Below are 22,535 nucleotides of genomic sequence, written 5' to 3'. Positions count from 1 at the left end.
CAGTCAATGGTGAGAACTTGTTTCTCAACTATGTTCATGAAGTATCTCCCTTGTTCAGTCATTTTACCCTGTTTTTTCCGTTGGTTTGTTTGGATGGTTTTTTCTTTTGTATTTAATTTGTTTTTGGTGCAGTTTTTATTTCCGTTTAACACAGTAAAGCTATTCATTATGAAGGTTCTCATTAAATCCCTGATTTTAAAATAATAAAAAAACATATTATACCACAGTGTAAACAAGATACAGATTTTAAAGAACACTTTTTTTTTCTTTTGTTGTTCAGACTGGTGAAATGCTTCCACATTCAGGACGGATCGGCATAACACACACTGTCAACACACAGTCACGAGAAGGAGACAGGGAAAAACAGATGTGTTTCCCAGAGATTTATAGAAGACAGACGTCTCTCTGCTCCAGTAAAGGGTGGCTGGAATTCTTTGCGGGCTATGTGCAAATTCAATAATGACTTCAGTCACTTTTTTCTTTATTGCATTTTTTGAGAGTGAGTGTGTCTTTGCTAATCACTTTCAGAAACTTGTGGACCTCGGTGCAAAACGCAAGACTACAGGGATACAAAACGAAACTGCATTTCAACAAGCGCAGCATTAATATTTCACACAATGCCGACAATACATGAATACCTGTATTCATTCACAGCTACATGCACAGACGCTGCAGGAAACAGAGGCAGACGCTAACCCACTGAGGCGAACAGAGAGGAATGGTTTTGAAACGCAGAACGTGCAGACACTTGGGCAAACTAATAACTAGGTTTTGGAGAAACAAGGAGGTGGCGAGGATAGATGGGTAGGAAGATAAACAGAAGGAGAGATTAGATGGGCAGGGAGAAGAAAAACCTTCACGAAAGAAACCCTGAACATGAAAATCCATGGTAACAGTCAAAATGATCCGCATGGAAACGAGCACAAAGAGGGAAATAACTGAAAATGAGAGATGTGCCAGTTAACCTTGGCTGAGGTCCAAGTAAATGCAGCGAGGACAAGAGCAAAAGAAGAAGAGCACAGGGAGAGGCGGGGGGGTGGTCTGTAGTGACACAAGGGGCAGTATTTCTTAGAGGAGGGGAAAGTCATGCACAGTCCGCTCGGGAGACTCAGCACACTTAATCCAGCTGCCTGGGAGGGAGAAAGAGATCTCAACACAGTCTAAGGGAAGGCAATTTTCAGCCCTTCTGACTGATACGCACTCCCCACATTACCTACCACACGCACACAGGCTTTGACTCACTCACACTACGACGTGACAGGTGGCCTCTGCCCAGATCAGTAGCTGTGGTAAAACCCAGAGGTTTAAGCTGAGGTTTGGATCCTCCCAGACTGCCGGAGCGTGAGCAGAGTTAGGAGCTTCACTTTCTTCCTCCCCAGTGCAGAGAAAACGCATGCCAGACACGAGCCTCTCCACTCCTCCCCTCTTCCACTCTGCCTTTTCCTGGGCTCACGTCCAGAGAATGACTGGCTCCAGTGGACCCAAGAAGGAGGAACCCAGACTGAAGATCCAGTACAGCAGCTCCAATTCTGCCTGCCTGCCTGCCTGCTGGGACACACTAATGAACTGAGGTTTTACAAATTAGCTGACACCTTTGTGGGATCTGATTTTTTTTTTTTTCTTTTTCTACTTTTTTTTTCCATTCACCAGATGAGAAAGAGTGGATCTAAACTGTGCATACAGACAGACAGACAGACGGACTGACATATGGGCAGAGAGCAGTGAGCACTGCGGCGTGAATGTAGCAACTGGACTTCTCTTCTCCCTGGTTACTAAGACCAAACAAGGATAATAGCCAAAGCACTATCCTGTCCACCGAGGTTGTGGGTGGATGCAGCTTTCAGCAGACTGCTATAGGGGGAAAGCAAAAGCTGTATAGAGGCTGCAGAGATACATTCAGTTGAGCCAGAGGAAGATAATGTGAAAATGGATCTCCAAGTAGACTCCTGTTAGACTGTTACACCTTAGCCGATTCCTTTTTCGAACATCGCTTGCGGGAAGTTACAAAGAAAAGACCTGTGGAGTTTTCTTTTTTCTAGACTTTGCAGCTCTTGCTGGGTGGACCTACAAGCGTTCTAAGTAGATGAATGCCTAATGTGTGTTTCAATGATGATTGCAGCGTGCACAAGGACTGTGTATCCGTCACTGATGCTGCTGTATCTTGTTCTGCTGGGCACGGCTCACACGGCACAAAGCATCTACCCAAGGATACGGCTCTCACACAAAGGTAAGACAAGATCTAGGTTGCGTTTTGTTATGCTGTAGACATTCAAACGCTGCACAAATATCGATTTTTTTTTTCTGAACAAAGAGTGTAGTTTCAATCAAAACTGTCTCTCTCTGCTTAGAGCTTTCATTACAGATTGAACCAAATGTATTCTTTGTCACTATAATGAGCCTTTGAATCGCTAATTGAATAGATTAACAAAGTGTGATATTCTTATATCACTATATATTTAACATTAAATAGCTCGCAATGTATTTTTGTTGAACGGATTCTGTCTATTCTACAAGTGTGTTCAAAACACTATGAGCAAAAATGTGAAACTAAGTGAGCAGGTAAAAGAAACAACAAGTTATAATTACCACATAATGAGATGCCTGCTGAAGATTTATGTTTTAGCCTGAGAGGAAGAAGTCACCATGCAGCACTAGGTGCATGAAGAGTGTCTGTCGCTCCCACTGTAAAAAGTGCATGCTTTTTTTTCACCCACCGTTGATGCTCAAGGAGCCTCCGTGCAGTTTGTTTTGGACCCTCAGCTACGGTGGCTGAGAATCCACAATGTGGCTTTCTCTCATGGCATAGTGGCGCAGAGATGGAATAGTTTATTTATTTTTTCCTCCTTTCTTTTTTGGCATGTGAATGTGTGCGCGAGAGAGAAAAAGTGTGCCTGTTTACGTGTGCTTTTGTGTGGGAGTGTGCGACATGGATGTGCATGCACTGGCATGCGGAATGCCTGTTGTGTACCTCTCAGACAATAATGAGGGTTTTATCTTTGCAGATAAAAATCTTGAGTAAACATTGCCCTTTTTCCTTTTTTTTTCTTCCTCGCAGTTTCTTTGATCTCTATAGCAACAGAAGGTGATGATTCCACATAAGTCTGTTAGTCATGGTCGGAGATAGGTGTGGAATTTGGATGGTCAATATCTCATAAATATGTGTTTGGAACCTGTTATGAGCATTGACATGTATTGTTCATCACTAAAGGTTTGCTGTTTTGTGGTATATACTGTATGGGTTTGTTTTCTCCCTTTTTGCATATTGGACATTTATAGAAATAAAACAGAAATCAAAATAGATGAAATGACTAAATGAAGGATAAAGTGGGAGAGAAATGATGTGGAAAAAAGATTATGGTCGCAGTAATGGGAAGCTCGTATCGCAGCAAAGGCACCGCTGATATTTAGTCATAAATGTCACATAAGTTTCAGATACGATCATGACTTTATACATCACAGAATTCACTAACCGCTTAAGGGAATAGCTGCTACCGTGATTGACATTCCATCTCCCTCCTCCTCTCTCTCTCTCCTCTGATACGTGTTCTGGCTAGCACAGAGCCCTATAAAAAGGCTGCAGTTGGATCCTATCATTATGGAATGAAAAACATCTAAGTCCTAATATATGCCTCATGGGCTCTGCCAGTGATTTTTGCATGCACAAACTCCAAGTCCACACAAACACATCAACCCGTACACCGGAGGAATAGCATGAATTCTTCACAGGCCGATGACTTGCATGGAGTTCAGGGAGATGGAGAAGGATGTGGTTTTAACTATGTACCCCTGGGACTGTGAAAATAGCATCTGGCACGAAAGCAGGGTGGGAAAAAACTAAATTGTGCTCTTTGAGCCAAAGACTGACAATGGGATGATAGAGTTCACAATATCCATACTGAAATATTTTTAACCTGCTTCAGGTCACGAGGCCAGACGCAGAGTGTAGAATCAATAGACAGCTCAATAAAATTCCAGATCGGCTTTCTCGTGATTTCTGGGAGCAAATTCCTTAGGGCACATTATCATGTGTTTCCAACATGACCTTACTACCATATGGATCAGTGCATGCTTTGATGCAAGCCACATCTCACACATGTTATGAAAGTGCTATTTACGGTTTCTCTTTCATCCATCCTCCATGTTCTTGTCTAGATTACTAGACCAGTGAAGATTACTCCAACTGCATTATAATCACTTTTTACCCAGTCATCCTTTCATTTGCTTACACCCCCAGTTAACACTGAGCTGTTACCTACATCACATGAAGTATTGAGTTACACACACTGACTCTCTGCTGTCTTTTGAGAGAGTTGACCTCAATCTTTGGCTGCACAACATCAATGACTGTAACTTCAAGAAAAAAAGAGCAATAAATCTCCATCTCTTGGACTATTGGAAAACTGTACAAAATCCTTGGTTATTGTACATATAAGTACCCCTGTGGAAACTTTAAATCCCACTGTTCGTATTTTACAAGTTTATACTTTCAACACAGATCCATGTGATTTGGATTTGAATCACTCAGGAAAACTTGGCAGCAGCTACCTCCAGGTTTCCAGGCCTGTAGAGTGAAATGAGCTCTTTCTTTAGGATGCCCATCCATTTTGTTGCTAATGAAGCTGTTGCACAGCGAGTATCTGTCAGAATCTCGGCAGGTTTGAGGTAGGTGGCCAGACTTAGACTTATTTTGCTTCCACAGCACTGTCACCATGCTTGGCTCAAACTGCAGAAAGTGTGATACAGCAGTTTTTATAATAGTGATGGCCTAATCAGACCAAAGTCACTTCCAAAAACTTCTCACTTCTGCCTAGTTTAGTTAGAAAAGTACATTGCTATTAAAGTGGCAATGTGAACAATTCTGTCATAGCAAAATGAGCCACACCTGTATGCAGTTCATGGTAGGGGTTGAATGACTTCTGTTTTTTTAAAGTCTACTAATATGTGATGAAAGTTGAGTCGACGTCGACTAGTCGATGATGTCACATAAAATGACACACGAAAGTTGCTGCTGCGCAACAATGAAATCTATATTCTTCTGCGTCTCACAAAAAGGACGCTACGGAGGCTTTTCTGCAAGGTAATTGGGGCTTGTACACAGGCTACTGTCTACCGTAGCCCATGTCAACACCATAATCACTGTCAGTCTAATATGCCCTCTCACTCGGCAAACTCTCAACTCTACCCTAACTGCTGCCACTCACATGGTGCATTCACTGACATCAAGGACCAAAAAAACACACTCCACAACCACAGCAACAATGGCAACAAATAACACAACAGAACTGAACACATGCGCTTATCAATACTGTGCTCTGCAGATATCTATAGCATATAAATCTGCACCGTCAACAGAATTTAATAACACTTCACAGCACAGTATGTTCTAAGATAGGATAACAGGGATAAAATGAAGTGGTATATCTCTGAAGTCTTTTCCATGTATAGCAGCTAAAGGTCTCCCAACTTTGACAATGAAGGATCAAAGCAAATTGTTGATTTGCTGCCTCCTTCTCTTTGTTACACCTTTTTCCATTGTGTCTACACTGCAGTAGTACTTCTGTTGTATTAAAGGATTGACTTACATATCCATGTCAGTATGCAGTATGGGCTTGGTCTTATGTGAAGTATTTCCACACACTTGATGAGCTGCTGCTAGTTTGCTGCAACGATTCACTGGGCGTCTGTTTGTTATTGTCACATGATCTACAACTACTCAACATTTTGCTTAAAGCTTCATGTCACAGCAGTAAAGTCAGTACACCACCTAGTACACTGTAGAAAATATAATGGCCAAGAAATGGCAGAACTTTTTTGGGCATTTATTTCTTCTTCAGCAGTTACTGAAGAACTGAGATTTAAGCAGAGGCAGCAGAAGTGTGAACACAGGGATTACGAGGGTAGTAATTACTGTTGAAAAACCCCATTTGACCTGTAATTTCAGACCTTCCCCTCCAGGCAAGAAGAAGCTCCCTTTATCTATTTTACAATATTGAAATGATGAGTTTGCAGGTGACATTTCCTCTGTGGGTAAGACGGGAAAAACCAGCACGAACGAAAGTTGTGTCTGCCTGAAATATAATGAAGGGGGAATGTTGATTTCTCGTATTTTTCTGCTTAAAGCTAATGTGGTAATTGAGGAGTCCCACTAACTTTCTTCCGTCTCCATGTGAAGAGACTCACAATTAAACATTTATCACATTGGATCATGGCCATGGAGCAGTTATACTGTAGGCCTCAACTCAAACCAAATAGGGTATGGCTGGTGCTTAGATAAATCACACTTTTTAGATCAGCATAGGAAAGGAGATCATTTTTCAACCTCCTCCTGTTTTACACTCACCTTTTCTCATTTTGTCCGTGAACATCGCCGGGTCCTTTTCTGTCCCATTGTGTTATGTGTGTGCTCTCCAGTTCATTAATGCGATGTCCAGAGGGGAAGGCAGCTGGTGAAACTCTAATATCCTTTCTGACCTTTTCACAGCGAAAGGGACCAGGAAGGGGTTATGAGTTAAGGCTGTAACACAGGAAAAGAGAGGGAAAAGATTGTTTGAGTCTTCAGAGACGAAGATCCAATGATATTACAAGAGGATAAAAACGAAGATGAAGGATGACCAGAGTGAGCACTTAGGACACAGAACAGATATGGTGTATTATATCCTTAGTGTATAAAATGAAACAAAATAAAGGAAAAGGCATTCCTTTATTTAAACTTCTCAGGGGCAGAGAAGGAACAGAGGGATGAACTTTGGAATATGTTTATACAAGTTAGTGATGTGTTCACTGTGTTCAGCTACTTAAGCACATTTTTCTATGTTGACAATAAAATCAAATAAAGGCCCATATGAAAATTAGGTTATACAACATGGGCCTTTTAGATACAACTATACCGTGACACACAGTAAGTCAATACTTAATTCATTTTGGTTCCAAGGCCGTATGAGATGAATTGCACAAGCAGGCCACTTTTGAACAGATGGGAATAGACTTTAATTAAATGTCAGTCACATGCAGCATGCTGATTTATTCAGGAAGCATATTAGAAGAAGGACTGTGCTGTGTGTGAATACCTGCTTTGATTATGTCTGTTAACAGGTATTCCTTTGAGTTTGACAAGGTATCACATGTCGTTATTACAGGGAAACATTTTTTCCTCTCTTTCATCCTCCTAGGACATTACTATGGGTTTCATTTTGCTGTGTGACATCATTCACCCACTCACACAAGCGGATATAGAAACACAAGGCGTTCCACCAATCACAGCATTGCCCTACATCTCACTTCTCCAGCACGAACCCCAAGGGATCCAAAGCTCCTCTGAGGCCATTAGGGCATAAGTAAAATCACTCATTCCTCATTTTTGCACCCATTCACTCATGCTCAGGTCTCATTACTCAATGTTTATACTTCACTGGAAATATGAAACAGTCGGCAAGTTTAACTTGTTTAATGTAGTATGTCTTTATGAACTCCTGTGTGCATTTATCTTGGTTTATTTGACAGAACATATACAGCCAAAGAAACTAAAATACACAGATGAGGCAAAACATTATGACCACCTTCCAATATTGCGTAGGTCTGCCTTGTGGCTCCAAACAGTTCTGACTCATCAGAGAATTGACATGGGCCTTCTGAGGGTGTCCTGTGCTTCATCCTGCTGGAGATGGCTGCTGCCACGAAGGAGTGTCATTGTTATGGGGTGGGGGTGCCTGGTCCGGTCCAGGTGGGTGCTACATGTCTAAGTATCATCCACATGAATGCCAGGTCCAAATGTTTCCCAGCGGAACACTGAATTGCCACAAAATGGTAAATGTTATTCACTTCTACAGCCAGTGCTTTTAATGTTGTGGCTAATCGGTGTATGTACAGTATAATATATAATACCATAATGTGGCTCTGTCATAATTATATTTGTATTTCACCGTAGTGGTTTGTGGCTCCCAATCATTGTAGTTTGCTCCTGCAAACACAAAGGCATATGTGTACACACACTGCAAGATAAGATAATGTCCAGCACAACAGTGTTTCCATAAATGGATAAAAGAGGAGATCAGAAAGTTTATTTTGATTTCACATCCCCAAATCGTCTCAAGCATCTCTAGGCACTCCTCAGACAGCTGATGAAAGTGTTTGTCTTGAGGGAGTCCTTGTTCTCTCGGTTTTCCATTTGAAGTGGGATCGCAGCAGGGACATGTGTCTCCCTGGCTCAGTTGCTAATGGAGAAACACCCTCCTCCTTCGCTTTCCTCTCTTTTCGGTGTCTTTGCTGAGGGCTAAGGAGCCCTCGCATTCTGCAGATGTTAAAAGAGAGAGAGACGAGACAGACAGAGGGGAGAGAGAGAAACGCAGGGAGATGTGGAAATCCCCCTTTTTCCTTACACTGCCTAAACAGTGGCTGTCACGTATAATGACAGAGGAGAACCCTTTGAAACGCAGCTCTGAAGTGTCTCTCAGTGTGTCGGTGTAATCAGGGGATCCACCAATTGTATATACTCCAGTAATTACCTACAATTATAGCATAAATTAAATTCCTTCTTTCTTTCTTTTTTTTGTATCCGTTCTTTCCTCAACTCTTCTCCTTGAATTCTACGTGCATTCGTGCTTGCTTGTGTGAGAGAGCACAATGTGCATGTGTCTGTATAAATCACTTGCCACTGATCTATATGCAGAAAGACGGGAGAAAACTGGATGGAGAACTGGATTAGACTCAAGCTGTGTTTACTCAATCACTTTAAATAGCCATCTAAATCTGTCATCTAAACGAGTGGTAGCAAATTTGACTTCACACAGAAGGAGCCGGTTGTTTGGGAGCCAGTGTTAGAGGACTGCTCTTCATCTGAGCTCAGCTCACAGGGAGGTAGGAGATAGAGACATCTGTGTGTGTGTGTGTGTGTGTGTGTGTGTGTGTGTGTGTGTGTGTGAGAGAGAGAGAGAGAGAGACAGCAATCGAAAGAGCTACTCCGTGTGTGTGTGTGTGTGTGTGTGGATTAGATAATTACAGGAAGCATTTCTGAGCCCTGGCAGAACACCACTGCCACATCCCCTCCGTCTCTGCCACCTAACCACCCAAGATCCAATGCTAGTCAAACAAACAGTTGCTTGTCTCCAACATAGAAATCATAATTGCAACAAAATATACACATTCACTAACTCACTCACTCACTCCTCTGTGGATACCTAATCCTATTTTAAACAAATAAAACTTTCCACGGGCTAGAGCGTTGCTAGGAGCGATTGGTGAAAAAGAGGATAAACGCACTCTCCTTCTATCTGGGAGCTCAGATATCACTAAAAATATACACACGGCTGCACAAACAAATTGAACAATTACCTCCTGCAACCTCAGCGCTGAGAGACGCGACGGCACTACTCGAGGTGGTTAAAAGGTCGTTATAGCACAACATTGAGCCAAGAGTTGACGGTTCTTTTCTTCAGTCAAAACAGGTTTTCGGGGTAGTGCACATATTTCCCAACATATGCATGAAAGTATGACTATACAACGCTTTGAATTTTTTTCACAGACCTTGACTTGTCAGAATTTTCATGAGGTCTCAAAAAACACACACCAGAGCCACCTTTTTTTCCCCTCTCTCTTCACAAGGGCATACAGGCCACGAGTAAATGAAAGATATTTTCGGGCCGGTGCAAACCAGAGGAAGTGCACACCTCTAGAGGTTTTTTCAAATCCTTCACCTTTAATTTCCAGAGAAGCTTGTAGAGAGCAGGTATGGAGGAGAGGCCTGTCAAGTTCGATAATGAGGGTGAATTCAGACGTCTGTGTGCATGCAAATTATCCATGTGCATACTTGATCTGAGGTTGGTTTACATCTATCACGGTCCACCGCTTCCTCTTGAAAGTGGTATTTCAAATCACCTAGAGCAAGACTGACAGGGAGTGGCAGCTGGTCTGAACTAATGGAAGATAAAGACACTGGTTCCGTTTCCTGTCTGATAAAACTGTTTCCTTTTGGTGGAAGGGACCATAGGCTAGAGACTATGTAAATCACATGCCTCTCCCATTAATTATGACATCTTATCCCTGTAACCATCCCTTCTTTCATCTGTGCGCTATGACAAGAATTAGTAGTTAGGTGCCGTTCATTTTCAGCCTGCTCTGCACTCATTTGTATCATGGAGACATTTAGTGATGGTAAGTGTTGTTGAACTGAGGCCTAGGAGGAGCAGATGCATGGACAGGAGAGATGAACAGATAACCCTAAAGCTGCTGTCTGACATTCTCTTGCCGCAGCCATGAATCAAAAACACATGTTGCAATTTGCCCTTGGCGACAGCAGCAGTCGGGAGCTGTCAGAACTCTCTTATGGGGGCGTTTGGTCAAATTTGACTTTTAGTCCCGACGAGGAAGGAGACGAGAATCGACAGGTTTTCATTGTGTTATCATAAAACGGGTTGTTTTGTTGTCTCTGCAGAGCTTTGGCAGCTGAACAGGACTTGGGTGTTCCAGGGACATGGAGCCTCATTTCAGCCCCAGACCATGCTACTGGATGAAGGCCATGAGAGGCTTTATGTTGGTGCCAAGAATATTCTGTTCTCCCTTAGCCTGGACCGAGTTAACACACATCACAGAGAGGTATGTCATGCCTGTTAGACATCTGAACTCTTAGAGCAATTGGGTTACAAATCAGCCAAAGTGGATACATATCTGCCTTTATGGGCCTGTGCTCGGAACAAAAGATACTTTGCATGAGTTAATTTACTTGGAGTTAATTAACGAAATACTACATTACTGCAACAGCACAACTGTGCTTTCTTTCAGATACATTGGGCCAGTACAGAATCTCAGATAGAAGAGTGTATGATGAAAGGGAGGGAAAAGGTAAGCACATTCACCTGACATCTTTACATATGACATAAATAAATTAATTAATTAATTTAAAAATTGTTTGAATTAATTTAGTATACTTGTAGACTGAGCTGTAAAAAGGCTAGCTACTCTCGGCATGTACACATGAATTACCAATTGTTAATTACATTACCTTTGCCATTGACCTTTTCTTAACCTGGAGTATTGATGTTATTGATGATACAATATACTCCTGGCATTTTTCCATTACACTCTTTTTACTGTGCGGCCTCACTCCTCCCTCATAACCTCAGACTGACCCACACCACTTTACCCACACCCTGCTTCATCCCCGTGTCTCTTCCAACAGTCGGAGTGTGCAAACTACATCAAGGTCTTGCAGCAGTACAACCAGACCCATTTACTGGCCTGTGGAACGGGAGCCTTTAACCCCATCTGTGCCCTGGTCAGAGTGGGACACGCAGGGCAGGTGAGTCCCGAGGACAGAGATAGAGTTTGGTGCAAAAGGCTCATTTTGAATCTTTTAACAGAACTGTGACTTGGTGGTGGATGAACAATTCTTCATATTCCACTGCCTACACCTGAAATAAACCTTTTTAGCTTATTTGTTTTTCACAGCAGCAATATGGCAGCAAACTAGATATCAGATGCCAATGTTGCAGGTCTCTTTGTTATTACTCCTCCTCTCCCTTTAGATTGACATAGTCACAACCTTTTTCTCCCCCTTTTTTTTATAAGGTTTTAGCCAGGAGCTCCTAGGGACTGTTGGTACAGCTTAGTCCGCTGAGCTTTTAAACTCTGTACATGCTCCTGTAGGTGGACTTATCCGCCTAGCAACAAGGAGTGATCTGAAGTGGAGATGGAAAAGACACGTATCTGGTACAGTGTGTGTTAGATTTCATTGGACCACAGCGTACAGGTAAACAGAGAACAGGCCAGGTGCTGTTTTCTGTAAGAGGGAGGAGGTTGGAGGTCAGGGAAGACTAAGACTAATGTTGTGTCTCCCCCGAGGGGTCAGTTCAAATGTGTGTGTGAGTGTGAGGGGGAGAGAGGAAGAGAGAGAGAGAGAGGAATGTCTCGCATGCAAGCTGGTGTCCGAGCAGAATTGCCTGAATACGTCAGAGTGAGCATGTTTGGATACAGTATGACACCTATCTTCCAGTTGTCAAACAGATCCGTTGTAGATGTGGGTGTATGTGTGGGATGTATTTACAGAGAGCAGGAGAGAAAAAGGTTTTCCACCCTGCATTCCAACACTGGTCCAGCAGGTCAACTAGGCCAGTCACAGCTTCCAAACAGGAACCACACACATCCATCACTCATGTCACATAAATGTTCAGACCAGAGCAAAAAACTGGATCCATATGCAGATTTATGTTACCTCTTTACTAAATAGCCTCACGCAAATCTTATGTGGTACAGGAAACAGCATTTAGGCTGAGCTGAGTAATATTTACACCATGATGGATTATAATAAAAGATCCAGTTGCCATTTGTCGTATCAGCTACTGGCAAATGAGTCAACTATTAATGCACCAGTGAGTCAGATGCAAAAAAGGACATATTTCAGAGTTCTGCTGTTATAACTAATATTGATGCAGTCTATTACACTTATGTGATGAATGTGGTCAGTTTAACCTAGAAACTGACTTCTCTACTGAGAAGGCTACATCACAGTGGGGATCGGTGGCTACTCATAAATCAATAGAGTACATGACATCCCCCCTGAACCACGCTGACAGTTAAGAACTCTGTTGTGGCTGAGGACAAATAGGAGCAGCTCTGCTGGGGATATGTTAACTGTGCGTGGGTCATCGTGGGTGTGAGTGAGTTTCAGCTCCCTGCTGTGCTTCACAACAGCATCAGAGAAATAGCAGGGAAGAGAAAAGCTGGTTATACACATGCAGACAGCAGTTCTTCAGTTGGTCATTCATCACTCCCAGGCTCATCTATTTTCCTTCACCCTCTCATCCATCTCTTTTTGAAACTTAGTTTCTGTAATTGCTTTCTATCCTTTTCTCAGCACATTCCCTCCTGGAGTTTGTCTGGATGTTGTTAAAAGTTTTTGCACGAACGAAGCAGTTCAGCTTGTGCTTTGCGGCACTCATGTTTTCCTGTGTCCACATGAGACCAACAATGCTGATGGGTTTGTGTGTGTTTTGTCCCCAGGACAGAGTGTTTGCTCTCGAGGAGGACAGTGTAATGAGTGGCAGAGGACGTTGTCCGTATGATCCCAACAGTCCGTGCACATCTACACTATCCAGTAAGATCCACATAACCTCACTATCAGCCGAGCTAGTTGCGACACTAACTATGCATGTGTTTTTATTTCAGCTGAATGACGTGCTATTTGATTCCACACTTCTTCCTCCCACTGACTTCTTATCAGCCAATACTGCCATCTTGTGGTCTTTTTCCATATCAGTTTCAATCACGCAGTAAAAGCTGCGGTTTTGACACCGTGTTCTTGTTGTTGTGTATTCAGGAGGAGAGCTCTACATTGGCCTGTACACTGACTACTGGGAGAACGATGGCGCCTTGTGTCGACTTAACAACCAGACGTACACACGCACTGAAAGAAACGACAGGCAGCAGCTCAATGGTTGGTGTACATGACAGGAGAACGACATGTCCCTAAAAATCTAAGGGAGTGCTCAAAGATGTTGTGCATCTGATCAAAAAAAAAAAAAAAAAAAAACACTCAAGGATTTTGTCAAAGATATACTGAAACCATGCGATAATTTAATTGTCAATTAAGACGTGATCCAATGTTGAGATCCTAGAGCTGAATTAGATGATTAATAAATGTGGTACTGGCAATGATTTAATTACAACAACTCGTAACGTGCAGTTTTATTTATTCATTTATTTATTTTTGTCTTCTTTAGTTTTATTATTTTTAAATAACATATCCACATAGGCATGGTTCAATGTCAGTTTTAATTTAAGAGATCCACATCATAAAAGACATAAAATGTATTTAAAATTGCTTGTAAGTGGCCTACTGTTTACCCCAGTATCTAAAATATAACCTGAACATTTTCATTTTGTTTCACTCGCTGCCTGATTGGTCAAATTCTCCGCCCTACAGAACCTAAATTTGTGGGGTCAGCAGTTATTCCCGACAACGACGACAGAGACGATGATAAAGTTTACTTCTTCTTCACCGAGCGAGAGACGGACCCGGAGGGAGCGAACAAGGCTGTCTATACCCGCGTCGGACGGGTCTGTGCGGTGAGAATGCTAATGCTGTCGAAACCTTTCTGAGCCCGATCCCAGCCCGAAGCGAAAGCACCGACAGTGCAGTCACAAACTATATCTACCTTCATCTCTCAGAACGACCAAGGAGGACAGAGGATGCTGGTGAACAGATGGAGCTCCTTCCTGAAAACTCGTCTCATCTGCTCCGTGGCCGGACCAAATGGCATCGATACACACTTTGATGAGCTCGGTAATGCTTTAAAAGCACATATTGCATATCATACCACTGGCGAACATGCACACATCTACATCACCTGTGATTTGCAGCTTCACTGTGGTATTTGGATGTTTGTTATGTTGTGTGTCTGGCTTGCAATAGTGGTAGCAGATGTGTAGCTGCTACTTGTCTCTCATGTATTATCATTGCCTTTGAATCACAGTACCCGGTTTAATAATAATAGTATCCAATAATATCCAATTAACCAAAAATAAAGTGTGATCTTTGAAAACCCCAGAAATCCATTTAGCAACACCAACCACTGTTCTGATGATATTCGCATAACTCAAAATCTTCAAAGCCTCTTCTGTCTGCATGAAAACTTCTCTGTCTAATGCAGGGGCATCAAACCCATGCTAGTTCGGGGGCCACATACAGCCCAGTTTTTTCAAGGGGGCCGGACCAGTGCCACCATTACTCAATAACCTATGAATGACAACAACTCCAAAACATCCCCTTTGTCTTACTCATTTTTGAAGGAAAATGAGTGCAATTTTGGTGCATTGTTGCCATCTGAAGTTTAGTTCTGAGTCTCAGTTGTGTCATATCCGCAACTCTGATTAAAACAGCATGACCGTTGTGGACAACTTCAACAGTTAATGCAATTTTGCAAATTTAGATTGTATCCTCTAGTGGGCCACTTTGACACCGGTGGTGTAATGCAAAAAATATTTCAAAAACAGTGTTCCAAAACAAAGCAAATCCCCCAGAGGGTTAATACAATTTCAACCAGATGTGGAAAGCTGAATTTAAGTTTAAACTAAATGTTAACATCAGCGTACTAAAATGCATAGAATGACATTTTTGATGTTCAGGCGGTGAAGAGAACTAACATGTCAGCTTCTGGGGTGGTTTAAAGACCGTTAACTAAATTCTGCATTTTGTGTTTCAGAGGACGTGTTCGTGCTCAACAACAAGGACGAGAAGAGCCCGGAAATCTTTGGCCTCTTTAGCACAACAAGGTAAGAGGAGCATGGTGCCGGCATTACATCGCAGAGCTTTGTCATCCACCAGATTGCCAACAAAACCTTCTCTTGCAGTGCGGTGTTCAAAGGCTATGCGGTGTGTGTCTATCACATGGATGACATCAGGGCGGCTTTTAACGGTCAGTTTGCCTACCGAGAGAGACCGGAGCATCACTGGACACCTTATGAGGACAGAGTCCCATACCCCCGCCCCGGATCTGTGAGTCTTAAATTCTGAATAAATAATGTTTATGTGATTTAGCTACCAGATCACCCCACATTATGCATGCACAGCACGTTCAGATCCAGCCACTCTTTGTCCGCCAGCAGATGTCGTTTGAAAAAGAGACAGTGATGTGAAAATGTAGGGCAGCTAGGGTGAATGTCGCAACTGTTGTAGCTGCCTCGGCAGGTCACGCAGGGACAGTGTGGGTCCGACTAATGCATGTCAGCTTTTTTTCCCTACACCGCACACAGTGCCCACAATTACAGTAACAGCCTTCTTTTGTGGTTGTCCCACCTACAACTCTCACTCTCTTCATTTCCTCTTTTGAACAGTGTGCCAGTAAAGTGAACGGCGGCGGCTTCTCCAGCTCTAAGGAGTTTCCTGATGAGGTCCTGCGGTTTGTACGTTCTCATCCTGCAATGTATCGTCCAGTCCTTCCCCAGCACCATAGACCCGTCCTGCTGCAGACAGAACCGGGCAGAAGAAAGCTGACACAGATAGCAGTGGACAGAGTACAAGCCCAGGACGGACACTACCACGTTCTCTACGTCGGCACTGGTATACACACTCTTAGGCTCTTTGCATGTTCAGTGGATGAAAATATGCGGTTTGTTTTTTACTCTGTAATACACGCGGTATTCTAAATGAACCGCTGCAGAAACATACTTTTCTGGACAATCCAGTAGCATAAATGCTTACATGTAAAACTATATCGGATTACTCTACTTGTAATTTGTGTCATTGCCTGCATACTTTTTGCGTAGGTAGCAGTGTGATATTAACGTCTTATTTCATTAGATGACTCTATGGTGCTGAAAGTTATCACCATCTACAACAAAGACACAGACACTATGGAGGAGGTGCTGCTGGAGGAGATGCAAGTGTTCAAGGTACTCTATCTTTAGTTAGAAAATGTGAAAGCGAAGTGAACTGGAGTTTGACTTCATGGTAAACGTTTGCTGCACAATAGGAGATCTTTTAAAAGTAACAATTTTAATAATCAGAGGGGAACGGATTTTTATGACCATCCCGCCGTAACACATGTCCAAATTCTTTGTCTGCATTCAACCCACCCGTTCATTCACACAGCAGTGTGTGCATTCGGAGCAATGGGCTGCCGCCTGTGCAGCACCCAGGAAGCAGTTGGGGCTCGAGGTTCCTCAGAGTTGCCTTTTTAAGCACTGCTGAGGTTTAATTTAACAACTGCATGAATCAATACACATTTTTAAAAACAATAACATATTTTGTATTCGCAGGTGCCGGCACCGATAAAAGAGATCATAATATCACCCAAAAGGGTAAGAGAAGATTTTTTTTAATCACTGATCTTTATGTTGTTTTTTTCCCTGCAGTTCTGGTGTTTTGCCACAAGATGATAACATTGCAACACTTTGCATTACGCTGACCTGACATCATTAAATGCTGTGTAGCCTACTTGTGCTCAACTAGCACAGTTGGATGAGGAAAAGACAGAGTTGATATATAACATCAGACTCAAATGAAACTATGTCCTGATACCAATGGTCCGTATGTTTTGGGTCCACAGCAACAGCTGTACGTGGGGTCAGAAGTGGGTGTGGCCCAGATCAGACTGCATCAGTGTGACCTCTATGGTTCAGAGTGTGCTGATTGTTGCCTGGCTAGAGATCCCTACTGCGCCTGGGATGGACTCACCTGCTCCAGATTCTACCCAGCTGGAGTCTACACCAAGAGGTAACAGCCCACACACCTCAAATCAGTCTTTTTTTTTTTTTTTTGTCCCTGCACATGTTTATGTGTTTAATATGAGCTATCCACACCTTTACCAGTAGCCCTAATTGCTCTGAGAGTCACAGTGCTCCGAGGCTGGCTTACCACGTCATTATCACAGGCAGTGAGAGACGTGACAGCGTTAAGTGTTAGGTAATGCCTATCAGTATGCGCTGGATCACCCCTTCACCTCTTTCTATCCTACCCTCTCCCGTTTTCACTGTATTTCACCCGCTGCTCACACTTTCATCACATGTTTAAAATGACTCCCTTCTGTTCGCTCTCTCCCTTCTTAGCAGACGATTCAGGCGGCAGGATGTTCGCCATGGCAACGCCGTCCAGCTGTGCAACGGGCTGCAAATTGATGGTTAGTGTATAAAATGACTGCGGGATGTGTGCGTGTGCGCGGCTGCTTGTGTGTATTTACCGGTATCTTTAAAAGATTTTGTCAAACTAATATTATTCAAAAGCTACACAAAATTATGAATAAATATATATACACGTATACACATATTCGTGTGCCATTGCAACTGGAGATGAGAGGCGTTGGTTTGCTTGCATTGTGGCAAACAAACCACTGTACGTCTGCCAATTTTGCGGAAACTTAAGTCTTCAGCTTCCTTCAGTAAGGCGATAGATTGGAGAGAGAAACAAAGAGGCTGGATGCATTCAGTATCTTTCATGGCTTCATTGCAAGAACAAAGATGGTTATAAGAGCTGGTGAGAGGCGCAGAACCTGCTGTGTCTCTGGCTGGCACACATCTTCAACCATACTCATAGGTTCATCTAAAGCAGTGCCACATAAATAGTAGTTTCACACAATTCCAGGCGTACCCTATCTCCAGTTCCCCACAGTGCCAGCTCATCTCAAAGAGAATACAGAGGATATATGAGATCATACAGATTGTTAGTACTTTTCCAATACAGCCAAATAACTGTAATGGCCACTGCAATTCATTGTCATCTTTCCTGCCTCACCATCTTACACAGATGAAAAATGGCAGAGAGCCGGGGAGAGGCCGGTGTACAGTGTGGAGAGCAACAGCACTTTACTGGAATGTGTTCCCCGGTCGCTGCAAGCCAAAGTCCTCTGGTTCGTACAGAAAGGCGGAGAGAAACACGAGGTGAGGCTGATGTACCAATTCAGGCAAAACAGCATTATATTTAATAAATATTACACTGTAGTTATAAAAGGAAGGAAGGGTATCTGATTGGTGTATTAGAACTCCAAGGGTAAGTTATCACCAACTGTGTTCTCCTCTTCGGAAGAAAAAAAAAAGCATTTTCCCCTGACTCTGTTCTGTCTAGACATGCAGTTTTAATTTTAGCTCAGAATTCTGCAGTCTCATCTCATGCAACAAGTATATAGAGGATTGTCTGAGAAACTCAGCGCTAACGCTGTTGTGTTTTCATGTATATATACAGTATATTTTTAAATTCGTCTTCATGTTCCTGATGTGGTTGCAACATATATCTAAAAACAAGGCTACCCATTCACATATATTGAAGCATGGGTGCCCTTAATGTGTCCTTTACTTGTGCTATAGGTTTATCAGTGGCTTGCAAAGACACAGTTTTCCCTTTTTCCTCTTGATGTAGGTTCGAGGCGACGAGCGGGTAATCATGATCTCCCACGGGTTGTTGTTCCTGCATGTGAGGAGCTCAGATGCTGGCGTGTACGTGTGCCAGACTGTGGAACACGGATATGTGCACACATTATTGCGTATCACTCTACACGTGCTCAAAGGGGAGAGGGTGGAGTCAGCGATCCACGCGGCTGCCGACGGGGAGGGAGAAAAGGCTGCAGCTCCATTTCACTCGTCCGTGAGCCTCCCACCGGGGCCCAGCATCAGCCCCAGATCTCTGGTGCCGTCCGCAGCCTCGGGCTCACACACCAGGCTGTGGTACAAGGAGTTCCTGCAGCTGATTGGCTACGGGGACGCTCAGAGAGTAGAGGAGTACTGTGAGCGAGTGTGGTGCTCTGATAAGAAGCGCAAAAAGACCAAAAGAAGGTATGTTCCTCTGGGTGGCGAGAAGAGAGGAAGAGGGAGGGGAGACGACAACTCCCACAGAGCTCCAAGGCACGCTTTGGACACCTGAAGAGAACAGAGACTAACTGCACATACCACACTGTACATACCACGCACACACACACACACACACACACACACACACACACACACACACACACACACACACACACACACCCTCTAAAGGTCAGAGCAACTCGGTGTTTGTACCATTTAAAAGGTTTTCACTTTTCTTTCAGCAGGAGCAGAAACAGAAAGAACAAAAAACACATAACATCTGTAACCGACTGGCGCACACATTTACCCTGTTGTGATTTTGAAAATTCAACAATTTCTTCTGTGAGTGGAATCTCATTATTTGGTTTTAACACCACAACATCAGTGCCAGTACAGAGGAAAGGCCCCAGGGACAGATGGAAACAGCAGATTAGAAATCATCGCCCCTGGTTTAAAGAGATAATATATCACCTCCCTGTCAACTGACCAAGCACAACACAGCTGTCAATCAAAACACGCACAGAGACTGCTTCAGTCATTTTCTGCTCCGCCTCTAATTCAACGACAAAGTGTGACACATTCTGTATCTAGAACAAGAGAAAACAACTATGTTAAAGCTAGTCTGCTTCTTATATAAATATATATAAATATATGTATTTTTTGGTACTATTGTAACTTATTTTCTTGGTTAGTACTTTGAGTTCTGTAACTGTTTAGATGTCATGAACTGGAAAATACATTGTAGTGTTGTTGTTTTTGTACAGTGGAACAATGCGTTGAGCATTACGATACTACTAATTGAATTATATTGCGGTCATGGCTGTACGGTGCGTGGTCACAAATGCCACAATGCAAGATGTGGAGATGGTGGAATGCCACTATGGATGTTTGACACATGTTTTAAGTATAGTTATGCCCACAAAGAAAATGAATACTATTTAAGCACTTGTAAAAAAACAAAAAAAAACAAAAAAACTAATTGAAAAAAATCATGTCACAGTAGATGAGAAGAGGTCATATCAGTAGATATTATCGTTACTATGTCTACATTTGCATCTACAATTGTGATAAAATGTACCGAAAGTATTGTGTGTGATGCATATTGTATTTATCTAAAATCCTGGTAGGTCTGCGTGTGCACATCGGGTAATTCTAACGTGTTCAAAAAGTAATCCGTCTCCACTGGCTGCTCCCTTTTAAGCCGCCTTTCTCTTTTTTGTTGCTCTTTCCTCTCTTTCCTCATCCCTTCACTTTTTTATGTTTTGTTTCTCTGCGGTGTCATTGCAGATGACATACTTAATTACCACTACAAACAACAATGTAAAACGCCACATTTCCCTGACAATTACATGTTGCGGTGACCATCGATGCATGTCACTAGCAACACTGATGACTCTGTCTTTCGAATGACAGGAACAAACAATAAGATGTTACAGGGGAACGCACTGTACTGGATGGGCTAATTATTCTAATATTCTGGAGTGCCATGTCTTTTTTCATGTTGTGAATTATTTATTTATTAAGTTTGTCACTTTATATTTCACCCAGTCATTTGTAGGCAATTCATAATGTAGTGAAAAGAACCACTTGCTCTCTGTCAGGGCCCTGTATTGTCAGACCTGGGATGAACACGTTGTGTCAGCTATTCCCCGTATAACTACCTGCCAATAAAAAGAAAAAGGTGGACCATCCTTCCCTGTTGTCACTGCTGTGTCGCCGTCAATAATAATAATAAAGTACACTCTACGGCTCTTTGAAGGGAGCTAGATCTTGTGGGTCATTCGTATTAAAGAGCCATTCAAAAGACCGGCTCATCTTGAGATTTATTTATTTTCAAGATGCCAGCCTGGGGTTATTTTATCCTCAAAGAAAGCACTTTGATGAGGTAAGCTTTGGTTCAGAATCAGTACAATCATACATTTGCAAACGTCACAGGAGTCCGTGGACCGGTAGTCATTTAGATTAAACCAGGAAATGACTATGGTGCGTAAATTCATTAGCCAATTAGTCACTGGAAAAACAAAGTTTATTATATTTCAAATGATTTAATACACCACATTTTGTTGAAATCAATTTTACACTACTTTTTTTTTCTTACAGTAGCTGCTCACTAGGACACCAGACTCATTCGAATTCTGTCTAGGTCTACGTGAGTCGGTGGGGGGCTGAAGGCATTTCAAAATGGAATTCATGCTGCTGATTTATTCCACATGGCTACCATAGCAACAGGCTCTGAACCAGTTCAGCTTACCTCCTCACCAAAGCTCCCTCGTTTCTTCCTGTCAAGTTTTAACACCGCTACTCCGGTCCATGGACCCCTGTAGCCAATGGTCCCTCTCACGAGCCATAGCCATATTCTATTGTGTGAGATCAGTCAGTTTATGTGCCTTTTTTTTTTTTTGGTGGACTGCAGCTGGCATTCTACTCCCAGGTGGAGCTTCTGACTCCACACATCTGGGCAGCTTTGAGACGTAAAAGAAGCTTGAATCAGGAAACTGCGTATATCGTTCCGCACATTTCAAGGTTCAAGAGTAATGAAATGCTATAAATATTTTCATTGATCTACAAATGGATCAGGGGGGTCAAAAGGTCGCTGCAATAAATGTCGTACATGTTTCTGTGACTTCGAAAGATGATCATTCTTTTCATCTGTTTTCACCCTCTCCAATTTTCTTTTTACGTTGTCTTTGTTTGTCCCTGCACAGCGCTATTTTCATCAGGAGCCCGTGCACCAGAACACTTTATTACAAGGGAAAATGTCACAGATGGAAGGAGGTTATGAGGCACCAGAATATGAACCAACACTGAATTATGCTCTGCAGCTAGTAAGACTCATATTGTCAATATGTGCCTGATCAAATGAAGATGAAAAGCACAGTGCATGAACAGATGCATCTCTATGTGTCTCTTTCTTTTTTCTTTTATACGTTTTTTTTATCCTCATTGATTTATTACCATAAGAAAAATACAAAGCTGAAATGCAACCCGACCAAAAACGGTTCTTGCATCACACCACATGCTACATATTACCTTTACATAATCCATTTGCTTTTCTGTGCCCGGCTTTTAACATTTCCTTAAAAATATCTTTGCTTTGATTTTTTTAACCTATATGACCATTTCACTTTGAGTAAATTTTTATGTGCTCAGACAGAGCGAATCTATTTTTATCTTGAGATGTGAAACGAAGTGAAGGTCAACCGTCAAATGAAATGCTCTCCACATAGATAAGTCAACTGATGAGAGGAGGGGAAGCACTATCGGGGGAT

At 42.5% G+C, this 22,535-nt stretch overlaps 1 protein-coding gene across 2 annotated transcripts; it reads left to right on the top strand.

Moving 5' to 3' along the window:
• Positions 1-1,067: 1,067 nt before the first annotated feature.
• Positions 1,068-20,957, top strand: sema3e (sema domain, immunoglobulin domain (Ig), short basic domain, secreted, (semaphorin) 3E). Of its 2 annotated transcripts, none has more exons than XM_047595640.1 (17): positions 1,068-2,227; positions 10,427-10,587; positions 10,774-10,833; positions 11,171-11,290; positions 12,991-13,084; positions 13,307-13,423; positions 13,913-14,055; positions 14,158-14,272; positions 15,192-15,261; positions 15,340-15,484; positions 15,823-16,048; positions 16,289-16,380; positions 16,747-16,788; positions 17,037-17,203; positions 17,539-17,606; positions 18,230-18,363; positions 18,839-20,957. In XM_047595640.1, the coding sequence occupies exons 1-17, from the start codon at positions 2,095-2,097 to the stop codon at positions 19,337-19,339; spliced, it is 2,388 nt and encodes a 795-aa protein (XP_047451596.1). In that variant the 5' UTR covers positions 1,068-2,094; the 3' UTR covers positions 19,340-20,957. The 2 variants fall into 2 exon arrangements, with proteins under 2 accessions (XP_047451596.1, XP_047451595.1); XM_047595639.1 differs by having other exon boundaries at positions 1,075-2,227; positions 17,536-17,606.
• Positions 20,958-22,535: the final 1,578 nt, after the last annotated feature.

Source organism: Mugil cephalus, chromosome 10 (assembly GCF_022458985.1).
Source record: "Mugil cephalus isolate CIBA_MC_2020 chromosome 10, CIBA_Mcephalus_1.1, whole genome shotgun sequence".
NCBI classification, from domain to species: Eukaryota; Metazoa; Chordata; class Actinopteri; order Mugiliformes; family Mugilidae; genus Mugil; species Mugil cephalus.
Note: the sequence above shows the minus strand (reverse complement) of the source record. Positions and strands in the feature narration are given on the sequence as shown.

Excerpts from the sequence above, each read along its gene's own strand:
- sema3e (XM_047595639.1), top strand. The coding sequence starts at position 2,095 with ATGTGTGTTTCAATGATGATTGCAGCGTGCACAAGGACTGTGTATCCG. Across the intron at positions 15,262-15,339 it reads GGCCTCTTTAGCACAACAAG|TGCGGTGTTCAAAGGCTATG; the intron begins GTAAGAGGAGCA and ends CTTCTCTTGCAG. Across the intron at positions 15,485-15,822 it reads CATACCCCCGCCCCGGATCT|TGTGCCAGTAAAGTGAACGG; the intron begins GTGAGTCTTAAA and ends TCTTTTGAACAG.